We start from the raw sequence: 13,791 nt of genomic DNA on the forward strand, positions 1-13,791 counted from the left end.
TCAAACACAGATTTTGTGACTCTACAGGTTTGAAACCACCTATCCATGAGCAAGACTTTTCATCAGTGTCAGATCCTGATGATTCGAGAGCCTTTATCTCCCACTGAGGTCTGGCTCCTCAGCTCCATAACTCAGTAACTTCCCTCATCTACAGTGTGGCCCACAGGCACCTCTCACTCACCGCCCCCAACCACTCCCAATGGATTTCCTATCCCAAGTACCTGCCTCAGGAAATAACTTAGAAGTCAGCCATATTTCACCCCTCCACCTGCCTCAGGTACCAAATCCTTTAGATTCCCCTGTTCAATTAGTTCTGAAATGTGTCCATTTCTCTCCATCTCAAAGTCTCCATCATCTTTGGCAGGAGTAACACCGTTTCCTCACTGGTCACCTTGATTTACTCTCACTCCCTGCACTCCATTCTCTGTCCTGCAGTCAAAGTGACTTTGGAAAATGCAAATCTGATCACATCACTCCCATTTAAAATCTTCAGTGGCTCCCATGCCTCTCAGGAAGAAGTTGGAAGTCAGCATGTCTACAAGGCCCCAGGAAGCCCAGAGAGACCAGCCCCCACCTCATTCTCCAACACTGTCCTGGAGTTCCTGTGCCTCTCCCTCTTGGTGGCCTCTCCCCATCCTCCAATGTGCCTCCTCCTTTCTGCCTCAGGGCCTTTGCACCTACTGTTCCCTTCCTCTCCTCTTCCCCTACCTTCACTGGCCAATGTCCCCACATAGCCTTTACCAAGCAGCTGAAAGGTCATTTCCTTGGAGAAACCAATCATTGATCCTCATGCCACTTGCTATTCCTTACTACCTTTACCACAACCGTAATCCTTGGCACCATTAGTTAGTTTCCATGTCTCCTGCTAGTTTGCAAGCCCCATGAACCAGGGACTGTGTCTGTGTTACTTATCAGTTTCCCCAGCATCTAGCATCATGCCTGGCACACGTGAAGCACCTATTCAATATGTGTGAACATGTGAACTGGCCCGTCTTAGCCGGGAAGTGGGGGACTAGCCCTAGAACCCAAACCTGTCTGAATGAAAATTTCTTCTCCTGTTCCTGACTTGCCATCTCCCCACCCATTAGGAGAAGGTGATTTGCATGGGAGATGGACTCACTGAGCTTTCCGGCCGCTGTTCCCTGAACTTGGGGGGAGGGGAGCTGTTACCACAGGTATCAGGACGGGCAAAAAGGAATCTCCCGGGTTGGTTTGCCTGATCAGGAAGGAGGGAGGGGAAACTAAGGCGTATTGAATTAGCCACCTGTGACTGCGGCTAAGCAGCGCCAGAGGCCCTGAGTGAGGAGCCTTGCTGCCTTTTCTCTTTAGGACAGTGAAGCCAGAGGGTAAATGACCCACGGTCACACGGCGGGGAAACCTGGCACTGGAACGCTGGCCGTGTGGCTCCAGAGCTGAACAATGCCTCACTGATATTGGCCACTTCGGAGCCTAACCCCCTGCATGGTGCTGGCTGCCAGGCTTAAGAGGAGCCTCAGGACCCTGTGGGAATGACAGGGCCACGATGCACCAAGGCTGACGGGCCCATGGAGGTTCAGGGTCCCACGCTTCTCATAGCGTGTGTACCGGGAGCTCTGGGTTTATGTGTGCGGGGACTTGACCCAAGACCAGATGGTTCCCAAAGTGAGAAAATGCTTCACTCCTTCAACACCTTCAAGGAGAACCTTTGCAGTGGCTGCTGGGGTATCTTGAACATCTCTCTAGCACCTGCCAACCTCCCCCCTTCCCCGCCCCCCCCAACCTCCCTTTTTAACAGACAGCAGGACTCAGGTTCAGAACCTTTAGCCAACAAATTCTCTAGTTAGAATTTAAAGACACTTCTGTTTTTTATCTTTCTCTTTCCTTCTTTTTAACCTTTTATGTAAAGGATATGGTCCTAGTTTTCTATTTGTGGTGGTGGTGTAAAGTTCTGCTTTAGTGGAAGTCGAAAAAGGGAGTTGATTTAAAGAATAAGGTATGTAATAGATTACATGAGGTAATGGCAAAAAACCAAAACACAAACCCATAAAATTGGGAGAATGCCTGGCATTCGGGAAACATTCACACGGTCCCACTACTTCATTGAACAGATGGAAAAACTGAGGCTCTGCCCAGGAGGAAAGCCAGTGTCTGGGTTCAACTGCAAGTGAGTGTCCCAGTCAGGCCCCAGCCCGTCACGGACGCCCCCATCCCAAACCACCCGACCACTCAGGAGCGCCAGCCCACCTGGTGCCTTGCTCTGTAGGCCTCCTCAGGGTGGAAGCAGTTTTGACAGCAGCTCTGGGCAAGCACACTGGCCTCACAGTGTGCGCAGGAGGCATTCCCAGCCTCCCCCTCCATACTGGGTGAGTCAGGCCAGGGCAGCTGCTGCAATCCACTGGTGGGGCCCGGGAAGAATGGAGCAGGGAGGCGAGGACCAGGTGACTGGCCAGTAGTGTACCTGGACCCCAGCCCAGCTTGCCCCTGGACAAAGACCAAGGAAATAAGGTTATTCATCCATGTATCCATCTGTTCATGTATTCACTCAACAAACACCCATTAAGCACCTACTAAGCGCCAGGCACTCTGCCAAGCACCTGACACGTGCTTCCTAGTCGTTACTGCAGTGTTGCTCTGAGTGTGTTCCGAGGACCCTGCTAGACCCAGTGGAGCTGTTTATAAAATGCATATTCCCAGGTCTCCCCCAGATCCGCCTACTCAGAATCTCTCTGGAGGTGAGGCCTAGGGGTGTGCATTTTAAACAAGTCTCCTAGGGCACTCATGCACCCCAAAGTTGGAGTGCCCGTGCCTTACAATTATCCTGCATTGTGGACAAAATTCATGTCAGTTTCAGATGAAGCAAGGAAGGCTCACAGAGGTTCCATAACTTGCAAGGCCCCAGTGGCTGAACTGGATTCAAACCCAGGTCTGTGTACCTCCCCACCCTCCCCCAAACACACACACAAGGAGGTGGAAGTGAAGGGCACTGGATCACCCTGCCAACCCACACAGGTCCTTTGGGGGAATACTGGGAGGCAGAAGGCCAGCCAGGTCTTTTCAGAGTTGAGGACAAAGTCATGAACAAAAGTAACAACCTAAAGTCACACAGCAAGTTTGTGGCAGAGCCTGGCCAAAGAGGAACCCTGGTGTTCTGACTTGTGCCTGTGGCTGTCCCTTCTGTGCCCCTGGGAGCTCCATTGTCATGCCCTTGGGGGGGGGGGGAGGGAGCCCCAACAGAAGAGTGACTTGAAGATGCCCTCCTAACCCACACAGAGCCCCAGGAGGGGGTGGGGCGAGAGGAATCCATATTCCCAAACACACCTGCCCCTATGGCACCCCAAGTCACTGCCCGGTACTTTCCTCACCTGGAGAATTTCCTCCAGTGTCCCAGGGAATCAGGCCTTCCTTGCCAATCTCACCCGAGAGCTGGGGAATTTCATGTCCTCTGCTGGGGCAGCCAGGGCGAAGGTTCTTGGCTTCTCCATCATCAGACCTGGGAGGCAGCAGGGCAGGTCTATGGAGGAGGGTGGGGTCTCTGATCCTCTCTGGGCTCTCCTCCCAGCATCGCTGCTCCCAGCTCCCAGTGGTAGACCAGGAGGGACTTGGTCCCGCCCAGCCTGGCAGTTCTTTCCCAGTTTGACCACATAAAGGAGTATCTCCTGGGATGGAGACCGCTGCTCATCCCTGGGAGCGGATGTGGAGGACTCTACTCCATGTCCCCCTCACTGCTCCCGCTTCCTCCTCCCCCACCCGCAACCAATCGGCAGAATCCTTCTCTGAAATGCAGTTTAGATGCGGATATAACAATGAAAAACCTGCAGAGGACACGGATGCCCCACCCGGAGAATGGACCCCTAGACCTCTCCATGCAGCCAGTCCCCCAGTCCCTCCCCATATCCTCACTCCGCTACCTTTTCCCGCTTACCCTCCTCCCCTCCACCCTTTCCAATGCGCAGAACTAACCTCGGCTCGAGTTTCCACGCACAAGGGGGTGCCAGGGTTGGGCACGGAGGTCACAGCCTCTTTATTTTAACAATGAATCAGAACATTGCCCGGGAGGAGGATGAAGACCACGCCTCTGCCGCCCTCTCATAGGCTCTCTCTAGGTTCTTTATTTACATGAAGACTGTGCGATTGGACAATCCGAGGACAAGGGGCGGGGCGGAGGCGGGCGGTGCCAGATGCCTCTGAGCGCGGGACCCACTGCACGTTAAGCCTGAGCAACCAGGTCTGCATCCTCCATGGCTCCTTCTGATCTTCCCCTTTGGTTCGTTGCCCTTACAGTCCGCTAACCTGGTTTCTGCCTAGACCTTGGGCTAGAGTCTTAACTTCTCTGTGCCTCAGTTTTCTAATTTATAAAATGGGGCTAGCAATATTACCTGTGAGGATAAAATTAAATACCCAAGGGTTTTCAACCTCTATTTGCACATTTCCACTACTGCGACGTTCACTCACATGCACAGCTCTCACCTTTTAAAAAGTCTAACATTTTCACCCCGCCTGGTTTGGCTCAGTGATAAAGCGTCAGCCTGGGGACTGAAGGGTCCTGGGTTTGATTCCCGTCCCGGGTTGTGGGCTCGATCACCCCAGCTATCAATGATCCTCTCATCATTGATGTTGCTATCTCTCTCTCTCTTCCTCTCTGAAATCAATAAAACACATTTAACAAAATAAAAAGTCTAACATTTTGCTCTAGCCAGTGTGGCTCAGTTGGTCTGAAAGGTCGCCCGTTCACTTCCCAGTCAGCATACATGTCCAGGTTGTGAGTTTGATCCCAGGTAGGGTGTGAGTGCTTGCAGGAAGCAACCAATCGATGTTTCTCTCTCTCTCTCTCTCTCTCTCTCTCTCTCTTTCTCCCCCCCTTCCTCTCTCTCTCTAAAATTAATAAAAACATTTAAAAGGCTAAGTTTTATTCTGCACCATGTGGCAGCTACTGGTCCAAATCTCCACAGTTATGAAGACATAACAATGTGAAGGATTAAGTACAAAGATCTTCATTTCATAGCAACTGAAGATCAGAGAAATTAACTAACTTTGCAGTGTCACACAGTGGCAGAGGCATGACTAAAGCCCTGGATGTCTGCCTCTACCGTGGTCCACAGAGCATCCTCACAATCCAGACATCCATATGTACGGGCCTAGCATGCTGAGCTGGGTACTGGGGAGATGGTACCATGAACAAAATGTGGCTCATTCTGAGACGAGGAGCCCACTGCCCAGTGGGAGAGACAGCCTCTGAACAGGTCATTGTGGCCCAGGATGGAACAGGCGAAGATACAGCTTCATAACAAGAATAATGGGCTTTCTGCTTGGTCCCAATTACCGTAAGCAAAACAGGGAATAGTGAGACTTGTGTTCAATGTCTGGCTCTGGCACTCCCTGGCTGTGTGATTGTGAGAAAGTTCCTTGACCTCTCTGAGCCTACGGTGGGGTAGGCACTCAGTTTGAGTTTGAAGCTCGGATATGATGCCAGCCCTCTAGCTCCCACCCATCAGTAAAACTTGAAGCCAACTCACAGTGGCCCTCCTGACAAATTCATTAAATACTTATGAAGCCCCTACCTTTGTCAGTTGTGTGTACTGAGGATATATCAGTGAGCAAAAGATCAAATCTCCTGCTTTCGTAATGCTTATACTTCAGTGGAGACAAACAGACCACAAACTAGATAGATAAGCAATATGTGGAGTGTGCTGGCCGGTGATGAGCACAAAGGAGAAAAATGAAGCAGGGAGGGGGTGGACGTGGCTGGCATGGTCAGGGAAGGCCGCACTGAGAAAGGTGACATTTGAGCGAAGACCTGGAGAAGATGGGGCAGTGAGCATGCAGGACCTGGGAAGAGAGTTTTCAGCTGAGAGGACAGATGCAGAGGTTGGAGTGGAAAGAAGGGAGAGAGGAGAGTCAGGGGCAGGTTGGTGGGTTGTGCTGAGCTCTCTTCCCAGCTCTGGAGCTGCCTGGTTGCCCCCCTCTGTGGAATGGCTCAGGGCTAAGGGTGTAGTGGTGGCAGCCAAGGAAGCATCACCATTTAGTCCCAGCCTCACATCCCCCTTTGTATTCTCTGAATTCTGCTTATCTCCACTTTTGCTCATGCCATTTCCTGTGGCTGGGACACCCCTCCTCAGAGATCTGAGGAAGCTGGATAGGTTCTGTTCCCGCTATACCCCACTGAGCCTCAGCTTCCTCTCAGCCAAGTGGAAATGCTCATCCCAGCTCTCTTTGCCCACAGGCCTGGTGGAGAATCACATGTTCTTGGCAGGCAACATAGATGCAGGGGAGTGTGGCCCAATGGAGCAGGGACAGGAAGGCATGAGTCTCTAGAAGGGTCATCAGGGCTGGCTCCAGCCTGTGGTCACCTTGCACAGTAGTGATCCAAAGCGGCCAGGCTTGCTTTTACTGACCGCTTTAGAGACTCATGACTTGACAAAGCTGCTAGAGGCCTCAACCCACAGGGCCCAGGAGATGGGGGGCAGCAGGAGTAAAGAACCAAAGGTAGGCATGGCGAGAGGCGCTCCTGGGAGACCAGTTCTCCAGAGGGTTGACTGCACCACAGCTGACACTAGGACCAGCACAGCCACGGCCTCAATGTCCTGGGTCTGCTGGAGGAACCAGGGGCACGCATAAGAGCGATAATACTAACCAACTTCACCCGTTGTAGGTACAAGTTATACATGACCCCATGTCACTGGGGATGGGAAGAGACCCAGGTCAGATGCCTCAGCAGTCAGCAGCAACTGCACATGCACTGAAGGCGCATCGGAGAACACAGTGCTGAGGACTGGTCCACACACAGGTCTCATTTTAGCCTTAGGGCAGCACTAGGAGGTAGGTGTCTCCTATCATCCAACACATGGGAACAGACCCAGGGAGGTTAGCAGGGTGAGGAGCTCAGACAGTGGTCAAGTGGCAGGGCCCATATTCAAATCCACACTCTGCCGTCCCCTGATGCCCCAGGCCTAGCTGTTCCTGCTCACGGGGCCTGTGAGGGCTGGGGTCACATTCCGCTATCTTGGGTTGAGCACCAGAACAGCCCTGAGCCTGGTAGCAGGCTCTGCCCTGGACGGAGGCAACCACGTGGACTGAGTCACCTGACCCAAGCACAGGAGGGGACAACCAGAGGCAACAAGAGGAGCGGGTGGAAGGAGCCGAGAAGCCGGTCACGAGGCCTCCTGGCCAGAAGCCCTGAACTGCGCGTTCCCATGCCCAGGTGTGGCCTTCAGAACTGCATCAGATATCACCAGAGAGGTGTTGATGGCGACATGGGAAAGCACCTGCCCACCCCCAGGTGCAGCCTAACAGAGCCACTGTTCCTGAGCCTGCCCAATGGTGAGGTGCAGCTGCTCCTGGAATGCCTTCCCTGGGAGGAGTAGCGGGAAGGCCTGCCCCACAGACTTCAACTCCCTCTCCTCCAGGCGTCTCCTATATCCCAAGACCACAGACCCTGCAGCTGTGCTCCCATCACAGCTCTCCTGTCACCGTGACCATCTCTCACTAGTCATGAACTTCACTGGGGATGAGAGCACATCTCACTCCCCTTTCAGTCCTAGTGTTTGCAACACAAAACCCCTGTGCCCCAGCTCAGAATCACCAGTAAGTGGTTAGGGGGGAGTCAACGATGCTCCAGACAGTGCTCTGGCTTCCTCTACCTGCTTGGTCAGGGGAACAGCAGAGCATGTGAGGGGGTCGCTAACAAGCAGGAACAAGGGCGGCTTTCATCAGCTCGGAGGCCAAGTCTGAAGGCCTGGAAGGAGTGTGAAGCCTTGTAGAACACCAGCTGGACTCCCAAGGGGTCTGCTCGCAAAGGGCCACACTTTCAGACAAGATGCATTTTCTTTAAAAAGGTTATTCACTCCTGGAGCCTGAGAAGCTGCCTGTTTGGGGGTGGGGGATGCTCCAAGAGTCATCTGCTCCCACCATTTCAATTTCAGCTGAGGAGACGAAGACCAAGGAGAAGGGACAGACTGCAAGTCTCAGCTAGTAAAGGGCAAGCCTGGCACTGCTCACCCCCCAGCTGCCCGCTTTCCAGAGCAGCAGGTGGACTCTGGATTCCAGCAGTGGTTACGCTGGTCTGCACCCCTGGTCAGGGGGCCTAGACCTGACGCTGCCTCTTCACACCCACAGGGAAAAGCGCTGGAGGGTGAGGGTGGACCCAATCTCTGACCATGCCCACCACCCCAGCAGCCTACCCTTGGTGCATGGCACTGGGGCCAAGGACAAACCACAGTGCACTCAGTTTCAAAAATCTGAGAAGGCCCAGTGGGGTATACATTTAGGAAGATGCTCCAAATGTGGCTCAGAAGGTTCCTCCTGAGGGAGGCCAGTTCTCAGCTGCCCGCTTCTTCTGGGTGTCAGTGCAGGCTGGGTTACGGGGACAGCCAAGCAGAGGTGGGACAGATCCTTGCAGCCCAGGCTGGGGCCTGGCCTGGTTCTCGGGCTCACTCTCCGCTGTGCCGGGCTTTGCCGGTCAGCCGGCGGCGCTGGGTCTTGCTGGTACGGGTGGCACTCGGGGGCTTCTTGGTGGAGTCCTGGGCTCGTCGAGGATGTTTCTTCTTGGCCTTTTTGCGGTTGTGTGCATGCAGTGACGCCGTGAGAGAGGAGATCCTGCGGGAGGTGGCAGGCAGTGAGGCTCGGGGAACAGGGCGTAAGAGGAAGGTGGTGTTTACCTTGGGGAACAGGGCCTAAGAGGAAGGTGGTGTGGGGGTTGACTGACAGCCCAGCTCATGAAGGGGAAGTCAGGACAAGCCCACGATAGCGGGAGTACCAAGTCCATTCCAAAAGCAGCCTGCTCTGACCCAGAGGGCGGCCAGCTCCTTAGCTCAGAGAGAGAAAGGTCTTTACCCCAGGTACAAAGGGCTTCCAGGGCCGGCCAATCTTGGAGTGGGGATGGGGGACAATGAGAAGCTGAGGACCACATGAGGCCCCATCCCTGCCCCACCCACAGCACTCCCCGAGCCAGCGGGCGGTGGCGCTGCAGGCCAGATCACCCGGGCAGCCACGCAGAGCAGGCTCAGAGGAGGACAGGCCGGGCTCACCGCTGGGACAGCAGGGGCTCTCTGGACTTCCTGGGTAAGGCTTTGGTCGGCTTCTCCATGGACGACACCTCCTCCTCAGACCCAGGCCCGGCCCCTTGCTAAAGAAGCACAGGACAAAGATCGTCACAGAGAGCAGTGGACTGGGAGGCCAGGCAATCGTGGCTCTATCAAGTGGGGGCGCGATTCGCCACCTCCCAGGCCTGGGCTGGGGCTCAGGGACGGTTCTGTATGCCCTGGAGCAGGAATTACACAAGGGAGAGCTGTATTTCAGAGTCCTCTGCTGCCTCAGTTTCCAGTGGGCACGCAACACTCACAGATGGAAGAACTCTAAAACGGAGACAAAACTTGTCTTTGCATCAGACCTTTCAGGAGATGGAGCACAAAATAGAAGGTGGATAATAAGACGTGGCAAGGCAGTGGCTCCAGGACTTAAGCACACTGTAGCCTGATAGGAAATGTGGTTTACCTGTGACTGTACAGACAGTCCTCGGGTTACGTCGGACTCGACGTACGTTGTTTTGTAGTTACGTCGCCATCTCCCATTTATTTATTAAAAAAAAAAGTTCCGTCATTTTGACGTATGTGCTTTATGTTTTTTATTATTTATTTACCACAAGGTCAGGAATTGTTTTCTTTCTTTGAAATTTTTTGACTGTTTCACTTCATTATTGCTGTGTATGTGCTCCATGTGAGTGACGTAGGTGCTTATGTAGGTGGGTTCCAACTTACCACGAAAATCACGTTTTGTCGTGTTGCAGGGACGGATCTCCGACGTCACCTGAGGACCTACTAGACACATGTACACAAATTCCTACACAACCCAGACAGACAGACTCTAACTGAAACTAACTTACTGAGATGCTTTCCGATATTCAATGATAATTCTATTCTTTTTTTTTTTTAAATTCTTACCCGAGGATGTGTTTATTGATTTTAGAGAGAGAGGATGGTAGAGAAAGAGAGAGACATCGATGTGAGAAACATCAACTGGTTGCCCGACTGGGAACAAACCTGCAGCCTAGGTATGTGCCTTGACCTGGAATCAAATCGGCAACCTTCTGGTGTATGGGACAACGCTCCAACCAACTGAACTACACTGGCCAGGGCTACTTCTTCCTTCCTTTCTTTTTTTAAAAATATATTTTATTGATTTTGTACAGAGAGGAAAGGAGAGGAATAGAGAGTTAGAAACATCGATGAGAGAGAAACATCGATCAGCTGCCTCCTGCACACCCCCTACTGGGGAAGTGCCCGCAACCCAGGTACATGCCCTTGACCGGAATCGAACCTGGGACCTTTCAGTCCACAGGCCGATGCTCTATCCACTGAGCCAAACCGGTTCGGGCCCCCCCTTTATTTTTTTTTAGTGCTCTTAGAAACCTGCTAATAACTCACAGGTTGAAAACTCACTGTCAGTGCACTCAGATGTGCCGTGTTATTATTGCTGCTTACCATGCAATGGAGTGACCACAGTAAACAGCTATCTTAAGTGCTTCTAATGGGTTCTCCACTTTTAACCTCACAGAAATCCCACAAGGCAGGTGCTACCATTAGCGAGCCTCAATGTACTGATGAAAGGAAGAGGCAAAGCAAAGAGAAGCCAAGCTCCCCAAGCCGCTCAGTGGTGGAGTTCGCCTGTGAACCCCAGACTCCAGGGTTCTGCCGGGCCCAGAGGGAAAGAACCCTTTGCACTGGAATCTCCATGACATGGACCAGGGCTGGGAGTGACACTCACATCAGACGGGGGCAGTCCGAGCAGCCGGGCCCCTGAGAGGTCCAGGTCACTGATGGTGGTCACGGTGACTGTGTGGTTGGGGTGGTCATACTGCACTGACTCTGTCTTTGCCGTCACCAGCCGGTCCAGTTCGTCCGCCTCCTCTGTTCAGGGTGAGCACAGAACTGAGCCTCAACACTAGGGCATAAGTAACCAGGCCCCAGCCCCTCCCAGTCCTGGAGTGCAATGCTCCTTCTACTCTGTAGGAGAGTAGCTGGGAGGTCACTGGCTCCGGCGCCTGGCCTGTCAACAAATGCTATAAGTTATCCAATTCCGCCAAAACCGGTTTGGCTCAGTGGATAGAGCGTTGGCCTGCGGACTGAAGGGTCCCGGGTTCGATTCCGGTCAAGGGCATGTACCTGGGTTGCGGGCACATCCCCAGTAGGAGATGTGCAGGAGGCGGCTGATCGATGTTTCTCTCTCATCGATGTTTCTAACTCTCTATCTCTCTCCCTTCCTCTCTGTAAAAAATCAATAAAATATATTTAAAAAAAAAAAAAAAAAGTTATCCAATTCCTCCTTTTGTGCTCCAGGAAAGCCTCAGACCACATGGTTCCCACCAAGGACAAGCCCAGTGTGACACCAGGAGCTGCTGCCCCTTTCCCTCTACCCCCAGTCCCTCCAGGTCTCAGAACCTGGGCTGACTGCTCAGAATCGGTTTACCAAGAGGTAGGGTCTCCTCCGTGTCTCTGAGCCACTCACATTCAGAGGTACCCAAGGACCACTCCTGTCCCCGGGGTCATCACCAAGACCCTCAGAGTTAAGGAAGTCAGCTTCCGTGCAGCCCCCGGCACCCCTATCCTCCCACCCACCAAGGGATTAACAAACCCAGGCCTGTTGGCTATTCTCCAGGTCAGGCCAAGGATGGGACTTACCCAGTGCCTCCTCTCTCTCTGCCAGCATTTTCAGGTATTCTTGGTGGCGCTGAAACCAAAAGGGAGGGGAACACAGTGAGTATGATGGCTGTCCAACCCCACCTCAGGCAGGGGCACTGCTCACCTCCAGAGTGAGTGAGTGAAAGACTAGAAGATCCCATCCTAAACCTTCCCCAGACCTGGGCCCACGGTGTCTCTACCTGTACAAATGCTTCCCAGGCCTGCTCACGCCTCCCCTCACCCCCGCAGATGCCCCGTTCAGGCATCCGAGGCTGCAGGTCCCCTGGGGCGAGACTCTCCCGCCCTCCCCTCTGCACCTCCTCCCGGAGCTTCTTCTGCTCCTTCTTGAGCCGCTGCTTGATCTCCTCTATGGCTGCCTTTTTCCGCTCCACCTTCCGCTTGTGGAAGCCTGTCAGGTACTCCCTACCGGAAAGAGGCAGGGGAGCGTCAGGACATACAAGGAATAAAGGCTCGCTCCAAAACAGCTAAAGTGCACCCTCAGTCCTAACTGGTTTGGCTCGGTGGAGAGAGCATAGGCCTTCGGACTGAAGGGTCCCGGGTTTGATTCCGGTCAAGGGCATGTACCTTGGTTGTGGGCACATCCCCAGTAGGGGGTGTGCAGGACGCAGCTGATCGATGTTTCTCTCTCATCGATGTTTCTAACTCTCTATCCCTCTCCCTTCCTCTCTGTACAAAATCAATAAAATATATATTTAAAAAAATAAAAAAAATAATTTGCACCCACAGTGTGCCAGGCACCATTCCCATTCCCAAAACATGCCTGTGATCCTCACAACTACCTGTGCCGTGGGTACCAATCCCTGTCTTACAGACGGGGTCACTGGGGCACAGAGAGGCTGGGTTACTTCCCAAGGTCACAGAGGGGAAGGTATGAAAAGAGGGAGATGGTGCCTCTTTCTACTCACTACCCTCCAGGGCTTCCAGCTTCAAGAAACAGAGGCAGTGATGGGCGTGGGCTGCGGGCCTTTGAACCCAAACAGGCGGGCCCGCCTATGCTGCCCAATTCCATTCCCCGGTGAATTGAGCCACTTCCAGCAGGACTTTCAGGCCACCCTGACTCGGACCTCTGCACTTTCTGCGGGACCAACACCGCATCTCCCCAGGGCATTTGCCCGCCGGACCCCTCCATCCGTGCAGGGCCTGTGGATGCCCCAGCGCTTCCCTCCCTCCATCTATCTGAGCTCAGCCCATTCCCGGCTCTGGAGTACCGACGGCACCATTCCCATCCATTCCGGGCCCCCACACTAGGTTTTTCCATGACCCACTACCCTATGCTAAGGTGGCACACACGTGTAGGCGTGAGTACATGTCTGGTGAGCGAATAAATGAGCTTAAGCCACGCGTGTCATTCATTTATCGTTTATCTTCAACATCTGAGGGCACTGCATGCGGGGCGGCCGGCTGGGCTAGGGAGGTCGCAGCCATTGCTCCGAAACCCGAACTCCCGGCTCTAAGAAGCTGGGAGGTTTGGGGCGCGGAGAAGAGCGAAGGGAGGGCGGGGCGAGCGGTTCCATTGCTCAGGCCGGGGGCCGAGAGCGGCCGCTTCCATTCGGCCCGAGAGCGTCCCGGGGGAGCCGCGGAGCACGCCGCGAGGGCGGGGCCGGAAGGGCCCGAGCGTGAGCGTGCGCGGCGCGGGGATGGCGTAGGCTTTGCTCGGCAGCCGGAGGGGATGCGGCCCAGCTTAGCACTCACCGCCGCTTCTCCTCGTCGAAGCTGAGAACGAGCCGCGGCCGCCGGTTGTCGCCGTCTCGCTTCTTCTTCTTGTTGCGGCCCATAACTGTGAGGCCTGGGCGGTGCGGCTCCCGCTCCCCTAAGACACTTCCGGTGTAGCGTCCTCAGCCTTCCGGGCGCGCCTGGCAACGACGCTCCGAGGTTCCATCCACTAGAGCTGGTCTCTTAAAGGGACCGCCCCAGCCAGTCTCCCCACCCCTCCCTTCTGGGTGTAACGAGCAAAAATCCGCCCAGCGACTCCCAGCCCTATTCCTTCTAGACAAGCACGGTACCCGACACAGAGCAGGTGCTCAATATGGAGTTATTAGATGGCGTTATATCAACCAAAGATTTCTGATCCTACTTTTTTTTTTCTTTTAAGTGTTTTTATTTTATTTTTTAAAAAATA

The 13,791-nt window shown here is 53.8% G+C and overlaps 2 protein-coding genes across 2 annotated transcripts in view; both read right to left on the minus strand.

Moving 5' to 3' along the window:
* The window catches only part of TRIOBP (TRIO and F-actin binding protein), a 54,166-nt gene extending 51,775 nt beyond the window's left edge, over nt 1–2,391 (minus strand). Inside the window, exon 1 of the mRNA XM_059681600.1 lies at nt 2,224–2,391. Coding sequence (XP_059537583.1) covers nt 2,224–2,337 — 114 coding nt within the window. The 5' untranslated portion in view covers nt 2,338–2,391. The remainder of the gene's footprint in view (nt 1–2,223) is intronic.
* A 1,585-nt stretch (nt 2,392–3,976) lies between these two features.
* On the minus strand, nt 3,977–13,523 carry NOL12 (nucleolar protein 12). The gene is made up of 6 exons (XM_059681601.1): nt 13,365–13,523; nt 11,969–12,074; nt 11,652–11,700; nt 10,738–10,880; nt 9,003–9,100; nt 3,977–8,571 (listed from the first exon to the last, which is right to left on the minus strand). The coding sequence occupies exons 1-6, from the start codon at nt 13,445–13,447 to the stop codon at nt 8,406–8,408; spliced, it is 645 nt and encodes a 214-aa protein (XP_059537584.1). The 5' UTR covers nt 13,448–13,523; the 3' UTR covers nt 3,977–8,405.
* Between the last annotated feature and the right edge of the window lie 268 nt (nt 13,524–13,791).

Source organism: Myotis daubentonii, chromosome 2, assembly GCF_963259705.1.
Source record: "Myotis daubentonii chromosome 2, mMyoDau2.1, whole genome shotgun sequence".
Classification (NCBI taxonomy): domain Eukaryota; kingdom Metazoa; phylum Chordata; class Mammalia; order Chiroptera; family Vespertilionidae; genus Myotis; species Myotis daubentonii.

Excerpts from the sequence above, each read along its gene's own strand:
- NOL12 (XM_059681601.1), bottom strand. The coding sequence starts at position 13,447 with ATGGGCCGCAACAAGAAGAAGAAGCGAGACGGCGACAACCGGCGGCCG. Across the intron at positions 12,075-13,364 it reads TTCGACGAGGAGAAGCGGCG|GGAGTACCTGACAGGCTTCC; the intron begins GTGAGTGCTAAG and ends TCTTTCCGGTAG. Across the intron at positions 11,701-11,968 it reads AGAAGAAGCTCCGGGAGGAG|CGCCACCAAGAATACCTGAA; the intron begins GTGCAGAGGGGA and ends TTTTGGTTTCAG.